The sequence below is a fragment of the Ammospiza caudacuta genome, chromosome 3 (genome assembly GCF_027887145.1).
Source record: "Ammospiza caudacuta isolate bAmmCau1 chromosome 3, bAmmCau1.pri, whole genome shotgun sequence".
NCBI lineage: Eukaryota > Metazoa > Chordata > Aves > Passeriformes > Passerellidae > Ammospiza > Ammospiza caudacuta.
In genome coordinates, this window is record NC_080595.1 from 24,791,740 (window position 1) to 24,805,049 (window position 13,310).

The window sequence follows — 13,310 nt, forward strand, 5'->3', positions numbered from 1 at the left end:
CCACTTCAGGTCAAGGGTGGGACCTTTAGAGGTTTAGCCTTTCTATGGGTTTCTGTTATCCCCAAGCTTTCCTTCCAGGGAATGAGGAAGAGATGGAGAGAGAGAGAGCCATGGCCGGGATGCTCATGAGATTCTGCAAGCTTCTGGGTCTGATCCTTCCACGCTTTTCACTGCTCTAACAGTGGCACCTCAAGGCTCCCAAAATATTAGAAAAAGGGGGAGAGGCAGCTTGGGGCTACAAAGCACATGGAGGGGATGCCAAAGAAAGTTCTTGCTTGATACTCAAGCAAGAATGGGGTATGGTACAAATTCTCTGCAGCTTGATCTCCCTGGCTCTCATGCAGGGCTACCCAAAAATTGAGGGTTTCATCAACATAGATACTTTATCAGGTACAGCACATCAAAAAATACAAAGGAAAAAAATTACAAGATTATCACAGCCAACAGTAAACAATACAGATCACCTCTAGCTACCACTTCAAGAGATTTCAAATTATTTTTTTAACGAAGTGTTTACTGTAATACTGAGAAATAAATTGTTCTGTTAGGTGGCACATGTGTCTTTATAGATTCATATGTGCCACAATTTGTCTCTCATCCAGAAGATATTTTTCCAATGCCTTTTTGTGGGGTTTTTTTCAGTATTAAAGAAAACAGCCCCTTACCATTTTCACAAGCTTGCTTAAGTACCAAGCATATTAGCAGTCTGAAATGTTTCCATGTATGGGTGACAGAAAAGAAGGTACAAATGGATCTTAATTCATGCTTAGGTAGCTCCATATTTGGAAGGGAAAATAAGCTTTGCAAAAGTTCCTGAGGCAAGAAAGACAGAGTTTTTAATACAAAAATCTGCTCTTATGGGAATAAAGAGAAAAATCTTTGAGTTCATCAAGTATTATAAATTAACTGAGCCATCCTCAGACTTTGCGGTCTATCACTGTATGTGGAGTGGGAAGAAAAGATTTTCCAATAACTTTAATGGCACTGGACAAGTTAGGATCATGATAACTCTACCTACCCATACCATCTGGACTGTGGTATCTTCTCTCCTTCAATTATTAAACTTCCAAATAAAGGATTTTATTTATTTATGCTTTGTTCCCTACAGGTAAATCAATTTTGATAAAGGAGGATAATTTAGATCTGTTACAAAAGTGAAACAATAAATATATATAAATTAACAGGGATTTTTTTCCCCAGAGATCATATTCAGAAGTCAAAGCAAATAAAACCTGAATGGGTTTAAGTATCTATGCTTGTATCTCAAACATTGTCACAGGATCTCCAAAAAATATGGTCTTTTCAGCAGGTCCTGAGACACTTTAAAAGGAAAAAAACCACAAAGCACAGTACTTCCATAGGCTGGTAACTGGAAACAAGCTGGTTAGATGTTGGTAACAGGAAACAAGGCTTTAACCTAAGATATCTCAAGCAATCAAGGACAATAAACTTTGAACATTAACTGTCCCTTTCTGCAAAATCAGTTCCAAAAGGCACTAAAACACACTCCCCACACATCAGATTGAAACAATACAAAAACCCCAGTCTTCCTCACTTACCACCAGGCTGGTGTGAGCTCTCATTCCCTTGGCCAAGAGCTAATTAAAGAGGCCTCTGGAAAATATTGACAGTAGAGAAAACTGCTGCAGTTGAAGGGCTGCTGTCCTTAGAGGTGCCTGTTCACACCCAGTGCAGAAAGGCACCAGCAGCCACAGCAGAGCCAGCAGCACCGAGGGGCAGAGCCCCCTGCGCCTCCCCCAGGGCACGGATGGAGCAACTGCCAGGAGCTCTGGAGCACATGATGGAAGAAAAGGAATCCTGATGAGTTGTTGAAACAAAATCGCAAGAGACACAACTTAAGGTATGGCAACCAAAGAACGTATTTTTTAATATCAAGGAAAAAAAATAGTAATTTCTGTGCTGGGTAAGTCAAGCCTTTATTGCTAAACCAGCTTAAATTAAAGCAGGTGGCAAACTGCTATACTCTGTAACCAACAAAAGCATAAAAATCAGTTTCACAAATTATTCCTTAGCATTCCAGTTGTAGCAAGCAGGAGATTCAGGAAAACTTATTTTAATTAAAAACTTTATTTTTCATTACAATTCACAGTTTATACATGGCAAGAGGAACCCTTGCCATGTGGACATTCAGAACACTGTGCTGGGGAGACAAGGGTCTTTGTTATAAGAGCATTGCTCGGTGCTGTGTCATGGAACTTTCTTAGTTTTAAAAGCGTACTCTCTGTAAATGTTAATTGACTGATATTTACACTGAATGTACATATTAACTTATATTTATTAGAAAACAAGCTAAGCATCCAAAAAACATGAACATTCATATCTTGTATGTTGTCTAATGGTCAGAGATGCTGTAAGATTTGCCACTTGAATCATGCCCAATCAGCAAAGTCCCATTCTTTTTTAATTTACAGAGCCTAAATTTTTCTTTAAGGCCTGTTCTATTCATTTTATGTACAGCCAGGTTACAATAGACTAAACATAAGGAAAAAAAATGCAAAATTATCCATTCCATCCTGCATTTCTTCTGAATCTCATGTACAACCTATAAGCAAAACAGAAGATACAAAATTAATGTGTTTTCTTAAAACCAATAAAGAAAACCCACAGTCTGGTTTAGAGCTGCTTCTTGTCAGCCTATCCTGTCTGAACAATCATCGGTATTGAGATTGTGCTATTTATCAGCTCTTCTTCATGCCTGCATTGATATTCAGAGCCATTTCTATTTGAAATGTAGAAAGTCACAGTGATACCAGTTTCAATTGCATTCCCACGTTAGCCACAGCTCTGGCACAGGCAGCCCACGTGACATTCAGGAAAGCACTCCACCAGGATTCCTGGGTAAAATATCATGGAGCCTCTGGGGTGACTTGGCTTAAAAAGGAAATTAAGAATCCTTTTCATACCAAATATCTGGCAGAAGGTTTATGTTTATTAAAAATAGCTGTATTCTTCTGCATTGTTTTTTTGGATGTGATTATTAGAACACAGCAATTTAAAGCCTCCCCCTGTCTCTCATCCAAACAGTAATTTTTACTTGCTCTTGTCATCTACCAAATAATTTAGTGATAGATAAGCTGCAGATTTTTTTGGTACATCTGATACAGAGAAAAAACAACTGCTGAACACTGCTTGGAAAACTAAGACCTGAAAAGGGTCTGCAAATCCTACAAGTCAGCATGAATGAGTATCAGCTGGACCTGAGTAAAACAAAATGCTTCTAGGGGACAGGTTTGCAACTTTTGAGACTGCAGTGCCTTTAAATTTGGAGCTAACAACATCAATTGATGATTGTTGAGTTTTGGCATTCATTCATGCTGGTTGGTATCTTCACAACAGACACCTTTGAAACACCACCATTTCAAGAAGAACAAAAGGCTTAAATGAAATACACTTCTCATGCAAAAAACCCAAACAAACAAAAGTTGTACAAGAACTGTAGAGGTTCTGGTTCTTCAAAAGATAAGGCACTGACCAAAATTTCTTAGGTAAAAGGCTGCATAAGAATTTCTTGCCATTTACAAATGTGTTGTAGTCCAGAAATTGTCCATTCCTAGGCTCAGTAAGGTAGACCCTGAAATTTTAAGGACTGATCCCTCAAAGCTACATTGTTACCATAAACAAGTGAGATTCATTCGTGAGGCCATATGGCACATTAGAAGTGAAAAACAGTCTGGGCAGATAAAGGCAGAAAACATTGCTTGTTCCAGCATCTTTTGGAAACAGCAGTGCCATTCATCTATGTGTCTCTGAAGAGATGCGATGGTAACTCGGGACTGGAGTTTTTCTGTGGAACTCATGCACACATATAAAATGCTGCTAGCACTGATCATCGACAGGGTGGAAAAAAAAAGGTGTATGGCTAGTCTAAGCCAAGAGCTTCCCAAGGGCTGGGATCCAAAGTCATGGCTACTTAATGTTCTCGATCACGGCTATCTCTTCTGCTGCACAGTGCGGCGTCAAACCATTCATATAAATGCTGTCCGTCTTTGTCAGAGCTGGCAAGAGGTCCTTCTCGCTGGTCAGGTGGTTCACTGACAGTGTTCTCTTGCAGGGGGTCAGGTCTTGGTTGTGGTTGACAGCAAGTTCTGCAGAGAGCTTCCTTTTGATGGAGGTGGCCCGCTGGAACTTGTCGTAGATCTCCACGCTCAGGCGCCTCCGAGTCTCCTTGAACTCAGCGGTGACATTGGCTGTCCACTCTGCAGCGTGGGCTCTGAACTCCCCAACCTGCAGCAAAAAGCAGCAATAAAAAGGAAACATTATGGCACCAAGGACTTCAGACACTGTTTATCTTCAGGAGCATGGAGAGAGTGCTGGGCTGCCAAAGAGCTGCCGCTGCCACTGGCACAAATTTCTCATGCCAAAGACTCACTCTTTTATTGACAGCAGCTAAAGAAGAAATGCTGCACTAGTAAGAGTTAACAACAGTTCCAAAAACACAAAAACCTTCTCTGCTGATTTTTTTTTTATTATTGTTATTATAGGCAGTCAGCAATACAGGGAAGCTGCAGAGGCTTGACAGCTGCACAATACCCAGCTGGTCAGGGGATGCTGAAATCCCAGCAATCCAGGCTGTGTTATGTATTGTTACTAGGGTGAGGGGTTATTTATGAGCACTTTCACTGTCTCTGGAAAGATCCTTGGGAGACTTGGCTAAGAATTTTCTAAATTTAGACAGAAAAGCTTTTTCAAAGGAAACCATTGGCTGTTTGCATCCTCTGTCCTGTACTTGCTCAAAGATAGCACCAACACAGCAACAGTTAAAAGTCACCTCAGTGGCATGTCTGCTTCCAAGCCTGAATCTCAAATCATCCTTATTTTTCCTCAGATATGGCATAAAGTAGACTAAGCAGATCTAGTCTGAGGTAAACTGTGGCCTGTCATTTATTTATTATTTATATTTTGGCATATGTATTTCAGTCAAACCACTGTTACATTAAATAAGTTACGTAGGCAACTAAAGGAGGCACCTTTTGTTGATATTATCTCATTGTAACTCAAAAGGAAATAGATTGTTTCTCTTTAAATCTCTTCTCCTTCAACAGTTTAATATTGGGAAGGTACAGTGCAGGGAATATAGACTACTCCTAAATATAGCTCCAAAAGTGAAGCATTCCAGGAGACTTTAACCTACATAAATAGTCTAATTGGTACTGTTCAGTTCAGAATTTCAATCACTGGCAAGCAAACTTTGAATTGGTAAGCACAGAAATGAAAAAATAAGTTACACAGAGAAATATAGGGGGCAAACCATTAGAGAAAAAGCCACAAGGTTATTCATACTTTGCAGTGCAGTGGAAAACAGGAATATGATGAAGGCAAAAATTAATCAGCTCATCCAGGAGTGACAGTGTCAGGAAAACTTCCCCCCCTCCAGAAACAAAACAAGATGATCTCTTTACCCGAGGGTCATTTTATTACATTCATCTCCACTTAAGTGAATTACACAGATGACAAATGTGGACAAAGGTCTGTTTTCTAAAACAAGGGTATTTATCTGCAATACACAGAGGACTCACCTAGCTGAATGATTATTAGTATTTAATTTGTGCAGCTAGGATCAGACACATAAAACTTCAGATCTGAAAATAATGAAATCTGCAATGCTGAAACATCTCCGCTGCTATTTTACTTGTAGCAAACAAGTAATAAAAATATTATAAATACTATCAGTGCACACCCTGGGGCAGTTTTTTTCTTTTCCTAAGCCTTACTAAAGGCAGGGTACCCAGGTCCTGGAGAATGGCTCTGTCTAGGGGAGCAAAGAGCCAGTACACAGGTTTCCTCCTTATTGTATACATATATGTACCCCTCACCAGTTGTGTAAGCATTTAACAGACTAGGTATTTTGCTCAGGGACACATATCTGCCATTGCATGTATGTGATCACATTCAAGAGATGCTATCAGGATTTAAAATTATTATTTCAATTTTTTTTTTCTTTTTAAGTCCCCATGTAATTTCATATTTGTCCAGGAGAGAAAAGCAACTGGCCTTGCTTCTGAAGAAAGCAAGTTTATGTGATAAACTCTAGGATAGGCTCAGGATGTTCCTGATGATGAACCTGTCTTGCACAGGGCAAGCTGTTCTTGGGCATTCAAGTTTTTCAGCAGAATCTTAAAATTGTAGTTGTTGGGATAGCTGATGTCTGAATTCTAGTGAGATTTCTTTGGGGAAGCAAGTTTATGCAGCCAGCTGAAGAGCATCAATAAATGTGCCTTTGGAGATAGGCTCATTCCAATGAAGGTGGTGTGGAACACTAGCATGGTGGACACAATTCTATCTGCCCATACACCAAAGCTGTGATGTTGGTTTATATTAAAATTGTAGGAGAAAAATACACATTGAAACATGCTGTTATTAATGCTATTGCTAAGTAGAATCAAGATGCATTAGTAGAAAAACAGAGAGAATTGGAACACAATAGGAACCAGGAGTTCAGGGCTGTTTGGACTATGCTTGCCCCAAATCACTGCTTTTGGCCCCTACTTTTAATGAACTGAAATGCATTCCAAAATATTACCTCTTTGAAACAAAACTCTATAATCCATAGCACTTACAGACTCAAGCAAGGTTGGAAGAAAAGGATGATAAGAAAAGAACTGTATCATTTTAACTACCAGCGCACGTTAGTAACTTGTTTATATAATTTTATCCCTCCTTGATCCATAGGGACATATCTGTAATGTGTTCGGGTTCTTTCTTTCCTTAGGTTATGACATTTTAACACACTGCTTTACAGCTCCTCTTCATCTGGGCTCTGACAACCAAAACATGTCTCATGCAGAGCAACTGAAATGCCAGTTGCCTGTGCTGCTGAAAAGAAATTAAATTCTTGGCATACTTACATACTGTAACAAAAATTTACTTTTCTCCAGATCTCTTGCCTCATTACAGCACAGCTCTGTAGACTCTGCAGCTGTCATAGTTGGGGGCAGTGTGACATGAGGACAAGGCCTCTTAGTCACAGAAATTATTGACAACTACATATTTAACATAAGGCTGAATGTCACAGAATATTTCAGAAGCAATAGGAAAAACATGTCACAGTGATTGCACCTGACTCAGCCATACAAGAAGCAGCACTAATTTGGTGATGCTTCTCACTTTAACCTTCAGGGAAGAGAAATGCTACTAGTAGTGGGGACATGGTCCCTATCCCAGCTCCTGAATTGACTTCCTCCACATCAAAATCCAAATTAGACTGCAAGGTGTTAGACATATTTCACAAGGAGTATCAACCTAGCTACGCTGAACATCAACAGCAAGTAACTGCATTATGTATTTAAGAAGCAGGAAGCAGCACCCTGCTGCCTTATGATTTCAGGGAAGACAGGTCTCAATAACAAGTTCTCAAGAGTTACGGTATATAGTAGCACAACTAAGTATTCCACACGGCACACTTCACCACGAAACAAAACCAAAAAAATTTAAAAATAAAAAGACACCAAAAAACCAAAACAACCCCCAAAACCCAACACCCACAACTTTCCCAACAAAGGAACAGCATTGACCCAATTCCTTGCCCAGCCCAGGTCACCTGGCCTCCAGTTAACACTGCCAGGGTATCCCATATGTTCTGCACCATATCCAACAGCCCTATGAGGATGTCTCAAATACCACAGGTCATCTCCGGTAACTCCTCCAAATGTCTGTGCCAATTTATGTGTCTACCTGTGGTGAAAATGGCACATTTACTCGTTTAGGATATAATGAGAAACTGCCTCTGAACTGTTTGTGGAGAGTGTTCTAATCATTTTGTTAAAGTCACTAGTGGGTTTTTGGGGGGGCTTTGTAGTAAAAAACAAGCAGACATCAGTGAAGTATTGCATGAACTTCCTGAATGACCAAACAGTTCCCAGGCTGCATGATCACCAATATAACTTCAAGACAGATATACTGAATGTGACAGAACTAGGAAAAAACCACAGACATTAAGCCACCAGTCCTTCACCTACTCCTGCCAAAATCCATCTAAATGAATAATGTCCTAGAACTGGCTCTCAGTCAATATCTCTAGTAGGGTCAAAAGTTCCTATTCAGTTTCATTGCTACTGTGTTTTAGCTTTCTGTGCAGCCAAGCTCTGCACTTGGGTAAAGGCCAACAGCATAAACCAGAATGTAAAAATGTCCAAAGGGATGCTACTGTTGAAACTAAAAACACATTTGGCCATACTGAAGCACCTGCTTCATCCTTCAGTACATTTGCTCTAATTCCTTATACTTGTCAAGAGTTTGAGAATCTTTCTGGACACTCACAAAATTATCCAAGTACTAATGCATGCAAAACTTCCCACCATTCAAGAAAACAACTCTTCCTATTAAGTGTCTGGAAAGCACAAGCCGTGTAGCCATATACAAGAAATCTGTGCTTCGAATTAAGCCACATCTGTGCTCTAGCAGGAAAACAAACAATCAAAAGCATCATTAAGGACATCCTTAAGTAGACCAAGACAAATGCACTTGCCGAACTTAACTTTGACTTAGTTTTGCTCCTCTGTCACAGGGATATTCTTGAAAAACCCCAAAATCACAGTAAAATCAGTTAATCTACTTCTTCTTACAGAGGGGGAAGAAATATATCCTGCTTGGATGGAGCTCAGATATATGACATGAAAGCTATGATATACTCAGGAGGAGGTATACCACTGAGTAGAAAATAAGAAAAAAATAGCATTATATATATGTCATGCAAGAAAATGAAAACATATATTTCAAAGTAATGTGTGCAGCTTTTTCTGTCATAGCTGAGCATTATGTTGTTTCCTTTTGGCATACAGGGCATACATTTGGCATACATTTTATGATGAGCATGTTAGTGCAAGCCAAAAAATTAATTTAAAAAGCAAGTAGATGAGCTGGAGGTACCCATTTGACTACATTTTAGGGTGAAAAACAGGTGCCCTTCCTTACAGATATTCTTAATGGTCTAGATGTTGCCCGGTATATAATTTCTCACATTTTTCCCTTATGCATTCTCAAAATTTTCATAGATTCGTTTTTCCTCTCCAGTGTACTTTATCCTGATACTTAAAAATAACACACCCAATTAACCTCTCTATGATATGCTACTCAGACAAAACTAGAAAGTGCATTACATGTCAAATTATGCAGGCAGCAGAACACAGAGCATAACATTTTGTCTTAACTCTCAGGAAATTCAGCCAGTGTTCGCAGAAATTGTTCACAAAGCTCCTTTAAAAAATTTAGGTACAGAGAGGGGTGATGGGTTTAACAACTCAGCTGCTGGGTGGGTTTATCCCTGAATGCATCAGAGGAGTTTCCTACCTGCCATCTCACTTTTCTGCTGTTCTGGGCAGGCATATGCTGCCTTTTCCCATGCAAGTTGCTTCTTGACACAAATTTCTATTCACCACCTCAGTTTCTATAGGCTAGAGAAGACCAGAGTGCAGAAGAGAAAAAGAGAAGCTTCACAAAAAATTTTAGTATGACCTGTGCATTTGCTGTACATGAAGGGCATCTCATTTATATTCCACCTAAAATTCCCCACCCAATGATCTGGCTGTCAGTATTTCTGCTAGTACAGTGTTATTAGTACCTATCCAAAATACCTGTGGAGAGGTGTTTAGAGAAGAGTGTGCTCTATTTGTTTTTAAAGGTAAACAGCCACCAAATGCAAGAAATACCACAGGCATTATGAGATACCTATGCTGAGCTTTGCCAGGTCCACCATGTTCTATGATGAACCACCCTCTTCCATGCCTTCATCCTGTCAGGACCTCGGTTCTGTGGCAGGCAGCTCTCCTTCACCAGGTCTTCAAGGTACCAGACCTTGATTTCAAGATTAATGGCACACATGAAGCAGTAAGTGATGCCTTTTTTGGTTCCACTCACTGGTATACACATCCCTCTGTTTTTCAGATAAATATCAGAGGGGAAAAGACTCTCTTTTGTGGAATTGTCATCTTCTGGGGTAAGGCTTCAGTTACATAGACAATTGTATTTTTGTAGCCATGGTGGTCAGAAATTTTTGGGAACAATATTCTCCTGATAGAAACTGGATTGTTGAGTCCCATAATAAGCAATGTTGTGAGTTCATTCTGGTGAGCAATGATTGTTTGGTTTCACCCACATAACTTCCATGAACACATCTGATGTCTTGGATGAAATAAACCACATTCTCCAATGGGAATGCAGAGACCCCATGAATTTTGATTATTTTATTTGTGAAGGAACATTTATGGTGGCAGCTGTGGGAATATGTTTTGTGGAGATGTAACAGATGGCAGATGCAAGAAATGGCCTTTTCCTCTATCACGGTTTGATTCAACAAAATAAAAACAGCCTATAAAGTCATGCCTACAAAACAGAAGCAGATATACTAAGAGTCACCACAGTTATTTTTTTTCACCTTTTGTTTTTTCCATGTTAGGTATTTCCTTAGAGCTATTATTGAATATTGCCCATCAGATATGTCTTTTTATAGATCTGCATGTGTGTAGTCTCAGTAGTGTAGACAAGTTATGGGCCTGATTATTTCATTCTCTATTGTTCTGTTTTATTATTAACTTCCAATGATAAAGATTTTTTAAAAAATGTTGAAATTTTCCTTTAAAAATCAGTTCTATTTGGTTTCAGCTGCCTCAGAGAGCCACCCAACCCCTCTTTCAACCTGGTGAGAGTGAATGCCATGCACCTGTATTAGCCACAGGAAACTACTTAGGTTTGCATAAAGCTCTACCAGCTGAGCCTGAGGTGGTTCAGGGGAACAGAGTGTCTCCTCTGCCTGTGCTATACAGCCAATGACTTGGCTGCAGCCAGGAATAGCAAACATTTTAAGAACTGTACCAGAAGCATAATGAAACCCAAGCCACAGGCAGCTGAAAGACTGCCTAAACTTTCTCCCAGAGGAAAGAGACAACAATTGTTTCAAAAACTCACTGGACTTTTTTTAGCTTATAAACATATGCTAAAAAAGAACAAACATAAAAAAGGACTTTTAATTTCTACTTGGTAATAAGAAATGAATATATTAATTAGTTGGTCAAGTCCCAGAAAGAACTGTTTATTTCTTGACTTTCTAGTTTCAATAACTGGAGTGATATTTGTGTGAAATATTAAAGCTCCACTTTGGCTGTTCAGCACTAGTATTACAACTGCACCTATCCCTTGTGAAAGGCAGTACTCTGTAGCTTTTTTGGTCCCTTTTATCTGCAATTGCAGAGCATTTTCCTCAACATCAACACACCTACTTGCAAGGGCATTCTGCTGAACTTGCTTTGTCTGGGAACTCATCCTCAAGACAGCTATCAGATTCATACAGTCAGCATTAGTAACATTCTGGAGTATTCTCCTAACAATATCCAAGCACTGAGATTATCCTAAAAAAAAAACCAAGTAAGGTTTTCAGGAATATTAATCATGAAGATATCAGTGATATTTAACCTGGAATATTTTCAGCCCACAGTAAAGTAAACCACAGATATATTTTTTGCTGTAAGAAAGGATCAATTACATCTTATCTCCAAAAATTAAGATTTCTCAATGTAAATCATCATGATATACATTCTGGGAATCTTGATGGGTAATTAACTCCAAGAAATGCCATTGTTATAACTGATCTCTCTTTAATCAATTTCTCTTATTATGAAGTATAAGTCTCTTGCTCTAGTTTTATTTTTTGCAAATTCAATAGCTCTTGGCTTTGCCTCCTTGCTGCATGCAGCCTTCACTGAAGTAATTATTCCCTGAACACTGTGGGAGAGCAGGGCCAGGCACAGGGGCTGCCATGAGAGACACTGGCAGTGTCCCCATGCCCTGGGCTATGCTGCTCCTTATGGAAGTGTCCTTGGCAGCACATCTCCTGCAATCAGCACCCCAGCAGGACCTGGTACTCAATATGCAGTAACAAAACAGCAGTCTCTAAATGCCTGGTATGCCCAGCCAAGAGGCATGATGCAAATATAAATATAACCACAGCAAAACTGAGGAGATGTTATCTGTGTGTGTGCTGAATCTGAAGTGAAGCAAGCATCACATGTCCAAAGTACACAAAACTATGAGGAAAGATCTCAAAAAAGTGTCAAAAGCCATCAGCTGTTTAGTTTTCCTGGAATTCTCAGAACAAGATGTTCCTTCCTATCCATTGTCGCACACATTGCCACAGCAGACTTTTAAAGACTGATCAATATAGGAACTCAGTATTACAGACTGTTGCTAGGGCACGTTCAGGAACATCACCAGGATAACCTAAACTCATAGAAAGGAAGAGAACAAATTGCTTTCAGAACCAGGCCAGTCATTTCCATCTCCTTCTTACACTAAAACCACTCTATGCATCCCTGAGACTCTGGGCTGCTAGAGAGAGATTGTACTCCCACCTTTTATTTTGGGTTTGTTTTGGTTGAATTTTTTGTCATGTTGCTAGTCAAATTTGACTGGACACATGCAGTTGTTTTGACTGTAGAAAGATATTATATTTCTCTCCATCTCATAGAAATCATTGAAAACAATCACCTTTTCAAACATGGCTGTTTCTTCCCAAATAGACTTTTCTGCACATCTTGGATGTACTGGAAAAAAACCAACACTTAATGCAAGACAGATTTCTCTTCAAGTGCTTCCTTTGCTATTTTTGCAGCTCTCTGCATTCTTCCTGAAGTTTAGACCAAAAATCTAGTGGCTGTTTTCCAGTATACCAGTGTATACCATTTCCAGTATATACCTTTTAACAACATCTGCAGCAGTACCACCACTTTCCTACAGAAACTTGATTAATCCCTGCTTGCACATCTTAGAATTGTTACCTTTATTAATCACTACCTTGCAAAATTACTTTGCACACCATGGCTTTGACACTGCATTTGTCTCCCATATATATTTCCAATTCTGTGCTTTCTAGGAACAGACTTCCATCACATCAGCCTGACCAATTCAGTGAACTTGTGGATATAGCATTTGCAAAACTGCTGCAGTTTGGTTTGGTTTTTTGGATTTTGGGTTTTTGTTTTGTTGGGATTTATTTTGAGGGCTTTTTATGCTTTTGCCTATTTTTCTTTTATGTTTTGGATTGTTTGTCTGTTTTCTTTTGCCAAGAGATGGGAGGGTTGGTTGGTTGGGGGGATGGATATATGAAAAGTCCAAATAGCTGTTTTCTTCAACAGAAGCTGACTCATCTCACTTGAATAAATGTAAAATGGACCAGCAAGTGACACTGATCACCAGGCTAAAGAGTTATTCTCTACCATCTTCATATCTAAGTGAACAGATTTTGTTTCTTGAAACAGGGAGAGCCAGGTCAAGAGTTCATTGAACAACTGAACACTTTCTTC

General features: G+C 39.3%; 1 protein-coding gene across 1 annotated transcript in view; it reads right to left on the reverse strand.

Moving 5' to 3' along the window:
- Positions 1–1,990: 1,990 nt before the first annotated feature.
- The window catches only part of KCNK2 (potassium two pore domain channel subfamily K member 2), a 108,283-nt gene continuing 96,963 nt past the window's right edge, over positions 1,991–13,310 (reverse strand). Inside the window, exon 9 of the mRNA XM_058802032.1 lies at positions 1,991–4,245. Within this exon, the coding sequence (XP_058658015.1) occupies positions 3,928–4,245 (318 nt within the window). The 3' untranslated portion in view covers positions 1,991–3,927. The remainder of the gene's footprint in view (positions 4,246–13,310) is intronic.